Source organism: Rutidosis leptorrhynchoides, chromosome 4 (genome assembly GCF_046630445.1).
Source record: "Rutidosis leptorrhynchoides isolate AG116_Rl617_1_P2 chromosome 4, CSIRO_AGI_Rlap_v1, whole genome shotgun sequence".
Lineage (NCBI taxonomy): Eukaryota > Viridiplantae > Streptophyta > Magnoliopsida > Asterales > Asteraceae > Rutidosis > Rutidosis leptorrhynchoides.
The window spans coordinates 363,680,017-363,684,669 of record NC_092336.1 but is presented as its reverse complement, the minus strand read 5'-3'; the positions used below and the strand labels follow the sequence as shown (position 1 = coordinate 363,684,669).

The 4,653-nt window shown below is 34.5% G+C and overlaps 1 protein-coding gene across 2 annotated transcripts; it reads right to left on the bottom strand.

Moving 5' to 3' along the window:
- Positions 1–298: 298 nt before the first annotated feature.
- On the bottom strand, positions 299–3,455 carry LOC139843827 (uncharacterized). Of its 2 annotated transcripts, XM_071833985.1 has the most exons (6): positions 3,156–3,455; positions 2,727–2,804; positions 2,453–2,552; positions 1,326–1,468; positions 1,033–1,257; positions 299–487 (listed from the first exon to the last, which is right to left on the bottom strand). In XM_071833985.1, the coding sequence occupies exons 1-5, from the start codon at positions 3,417–3,419 to the stop codon at positions 1,042–1,044; spliced, it is 801 nt and encodes a 266-aa protein (XP_071690086.1). In that variant the 5' UTR covers positions 3,420–3,455; the 3' UTR covers positions 299–487; positions 1,033–1,041. The 2 variants fall into 2 exon arrangements, with proteins under 2 accessions (XP_071690086.1, XP_071690085.1); XM_071833984.1 differs by lacking the exon at positions 299–487 and having other exon boundaries at positions 897–1,257.
- Positions 3,456–4,653: the final 1,198 nt, after the last annotated feature.

Sequence of the window (4,653 nt, the reverse complement as noted above, 5' to 3'; positions counted from 1 at the left end):
GAGGGTTTGTGGGTTTGGTGGCGCGTTAAAGAGAAAACACAGTTCGATGTAGCTGCAATTTTGTTTGAAGATGTGTCGAAAAATTCAGAAACGTGTGACTTATTTGTTTAGATTCAGTAGGATTTTTTGTTGTGTTAGTGTTGGAAAACCAGATTTGATTTTGTTGTTTTTGTGATGTAATGTTGGAATTAACAATGAGAAAAATTGATGATTTCTGATAAATAAATAAAAAATATGTATGCAGACTAGACTTTAATGTTATCTGCTAATTTAGATTAATTCTGAAATACTAGTAATTGATTGATAATTAGAAAAATATAAACATTGTGAAGTTTCCATATGCCTAGAAATTCTAACAGTAGTTGAGACGGCAAGACGTGTGGATTGGATTCGTAACACCTGAAAAAGAGTCGGGTTTGATGGCTGACCTGGACGGACCTTGTTACGCCTTTGTATTATTCTACTTTATGGGGTTATGGGCAACTACCTGTCATAACAAGTAATAAACTGGATTGATCTGTTGTATGACAAGTTAATATGTTACTTATGATTGCAAAAAAAAAAAATAATAATAATAATAATAATGAAAAGCCTATACCAACAATCATATAAATTTAAGAAAGTTAACAACCCAAATCAGTCATTGTAAACCCACAACAGGGACTATTATTATGCACTTTTAATTTAGTCACTGGTAAAGTAACTGGGTCCAAATTACCACCCATTATCAGCATAACCAAATCAGTCCATTGTAACGTAAATGTGTCCAAATTACCACCTCTAATAAGCAGGCATTTAATTTAATGGGGACATTATACACCTATAAAACTTGCACATAAGTTCACAGAGGATATATGACAATTTAATGCATCGAAAGTAGACATTACAATTACAAGTAATGCTAAATGAAAAGTTAATAAGATGGATTTTTAGTTACTTACAAGTAATGCTTAAATATTTGCCTAAATCTAGGGCAACAAAGAGGTATAACTTAACTTTATAAAATGATAAGACAACAATTGAGGAATTTACATGTAGTAGTTATTTATGGTCATCTTTGTGAAGATTGTGAAGAATGTACAGAGAAGCCGAAGAGAGGAATATACAGCATGAGTAGTAAAAAAGATCCAAACCAGTCGTAATCGTCACCATTTTGCTCTTCTCAAACATCTTTACTAGAAGAATCATCACAATTACGTGCCCAACTTTCGTCTTCAATTCATCAAGTGAGCTGATTTTCATCCATTTAGGTCGTTCCTACAAGTTAAACGAAACTATTTTAGTGACTCATCACCAATCTGAAATATTGTAAATTCAAAACTTACTCTCAAAGTAAACATCCCAAACAAGGAAGAACCCTGGATAGCATGATCATCAGCTGCTGGTATATTATCAGGTGCATTACTGATGAACAACCCGTACAAACCCATACCAAATATTAACATCACTGTCCCAGCAAGATAAACATCTGCACTCATCGTTAATAATATCTGTACTGTGAGTTACAAGAAAACACTATGATAACACCAATTGAAAATTACAAAGCATGGATAACTTGGCTGGATTAGAACATGCAAAATTGAACAATCAAGTGCAAATCTATTTGCTAATCAATGTAAGTTTTGTGTCTCAGTTCTTTCAAGCTGTAATCAGTTTTTGGTATAGCATATGTCAGTGAAGATTCACTTGTTATGAAGTCACAGTAAAACAGCAACAGCGTACACACAAGATCACACAAAAAACACAACAACAATGGCAACACACAAAATCAATTACACAAAAATAATGAACACATAAAATTTATGTGGTTTTACCGACCGGGGTCATCGACCTAGTCCAGGGCCACCTTAGAGAATTTTCATTTTGGACAACTGAGGATTTTAATTATTGATTACAATTGATTTTAATTATTGATTACAATTAGGGTTACAATTACATTAGGTTTATATATGTAGGTGGAGCCGTTATTCTAATTTTAACTCTAAGAGGCAGCTCCCCCCCTGAACCTGCCCGAGCAAGGCGCTTGGGCATCCTCTAGCAATGGATTGTTGTAAGAAACCTAACCATATGCTACATTTCGCGTAAGTTTGAGTAGCATGTTTATAGTAGTCTATAAAATCTAATGGGTTTTTAAAGATGTATAGTGTTTCATTTACTAGGTTAAGATTCAAAGGGTGAGAGATGGAAGTCACTATTCGTTCTTATTCACCTGCCTTGTTCTATTAACTGGATTTTCATGACAGAATGCATTAGACGTTGAACCTTACGTGTTTAGGATATTAACATCAAATGCTAACATGTTTAGAAAATCACATCAACGAATAGAAGACAGCAGTCACTAATCACTACAACTTGAACTACTAAAATAGCATACAGACTGTTAGAATGTAACAGAATGATTTATACTCAGGACACGATGCTAATATGAAATATAGAGGACACAGAATCTCACCTATTGCTTCAACTAATCGAAACACCATCTTCCCAGAAAGAACTCCTTTCAAACAGCTCGTCCAGTAGATTTTATAAGCATCAACAACATAAACACAGCCCTATAAACATATAAAAAAGTCAGCATCAACTAATTTATCCTAACATATCAATTCAATATAGAAAACTAAGTCATGTAATTATTCAACACCCATGTACTCAACGGAATAATTAGCTCATACACTGACTTTTCGGTGATGAGTTTATTTAAATTTAATGGGATTAAAGAGAATTACATCTAGAAAACATAGCAAGGAACCGGCTAATGAGCCTGCAACAGCCAGAAGTGCCAAAAACCTAAAGTCAAATATCACCTGCATTGGCAACCATCTCCATTATACATCATTTAATCATTTAAACATAAAATAATAATAAAAGAGCAGGGAGAACAGGTCACTCGTCACGCCTATATAAACGTTAAAAGATAAGTAACAAAGATAAAGCTGGAAACAGTTGTAGATAATTATTGAAAAATTGAACTACAGACAGGCTTATAGACTAGATGCTCATTCAGGTTTCTATAAATGAGATTGAGATCCTTATCAATACAAATATGAAAATATAGCAATTGAAGTAACAAACACACAAATGCCTAAACCAAATATCATATCCTCTCAAATATAAAAGAAAACCCTAACGGAACAAAAAGAAGAAGCTAGTAATACCTTTTCAATGCCAGATTCAGTTGAATTCACAGACCGTAAAGCAGGATTTGTTCCGTTTGGATTCGCAATCACATAATCAAAATCCTGCGTTTTTGACGTTAAATCGGCAACAAAAGGCGATGTGTTTGACTTTGACTTTGGTTGCGGTGGAGGTGGTGAGGGTTGTGATGAAGCTAAAGAGGCAATTGCTGTTGAAAAGCGTCTGGTGGAAATTATTATCGGAAGTCGTACGCCGGCGCCGGAGATAGAAGCCAAATGTGACATTTTCCGTACGTCGTATGTGCTTTTTAGATTGAAAAATATGTGAGTAGTGGTTACTGGTTAGTAGCTGTATGTGGGGCCAGGGGGTACTGGCGGGTAGCGGTTTGAAAAGAACGGTCGTATTTGTCTATTGAGGGTAAATTGGTATAATTGAATTTTGTGTGGACATTATTTTTCTTTGAAAAAATCAAAATATGATCACATTAGTAACACACTTATGCACTCCAGTTTTACATATGAATATGAACTATGATATAATATGTCATGTCTCTTTATGACCCAATTTGACACTGTTATGCCTTCTTTCTTACGGTTTGACCCATTTTGACATACACCCATTCGGCTTTCGAACCCAATCCATTCTCAAACACAAGAATTTTCAGCCCATCAACCTAGTTCTTATCTCTGTTTTTTCCTAGAACAGCTTGCTATATCTCTCTTTTTAACAAGAAATTGCCAACCCACTTATCATCCAAAAACATGTTAGTTAATCATCACCATTTTTTTTTACAAAAATGAACAAAAACCACCACATTAATCAGTCATATCTTTCTCAACTCGAAGTATTCCACCCCATGTATGACCCATAGCCCTAAAAGTATCATACCTTAGACCCCGTCCCGCCCATAAATGATTTGTATGCCCCTGAGTCCTGACCCATAACCCATTATTTTCAGTTCTAAAGCACCACTGTTGTTTCCTTAATAATACCTAATTTTAGCTTTTAGTGAACAATATCTAAACCCCCACCCCCATAAGAGATTACCACATTTTCCCAATTTAGACCACTCACCAGTCTCACCCCTTAAGAAATGATGTCTTACTCTAAACGTTTTAACACACACGTTGGAACATGAAAGATCGAAAAGTAGTATAATGCCACAAGCTTGTAAGAACCTATTTGATAAGGTCAATTGTCCACCAAATGAAAATATTTTAACTTTCCAATCTGATAACTATTTTCTTAATTTAACCACCGCAAGCCTTTGACATAATTTTCTATCCCGGAACTTCTTCAAATGATTAATTTTATTATAATCACCATTTATTTACTCGTTTCTTAATTCTCATTCTCCAAAGAATATCGTGTCATCTTTGTAATGCAAATGTGAGACCACTAAATCATCATCTCCAACTTTAGTCCCATGATACAAATCTTTTCCACCACCTCCATCATCATTCCATTTAACCTAATTTATATTGAACCTCAATATTCCCATATAAAAAAGGTTAAAAG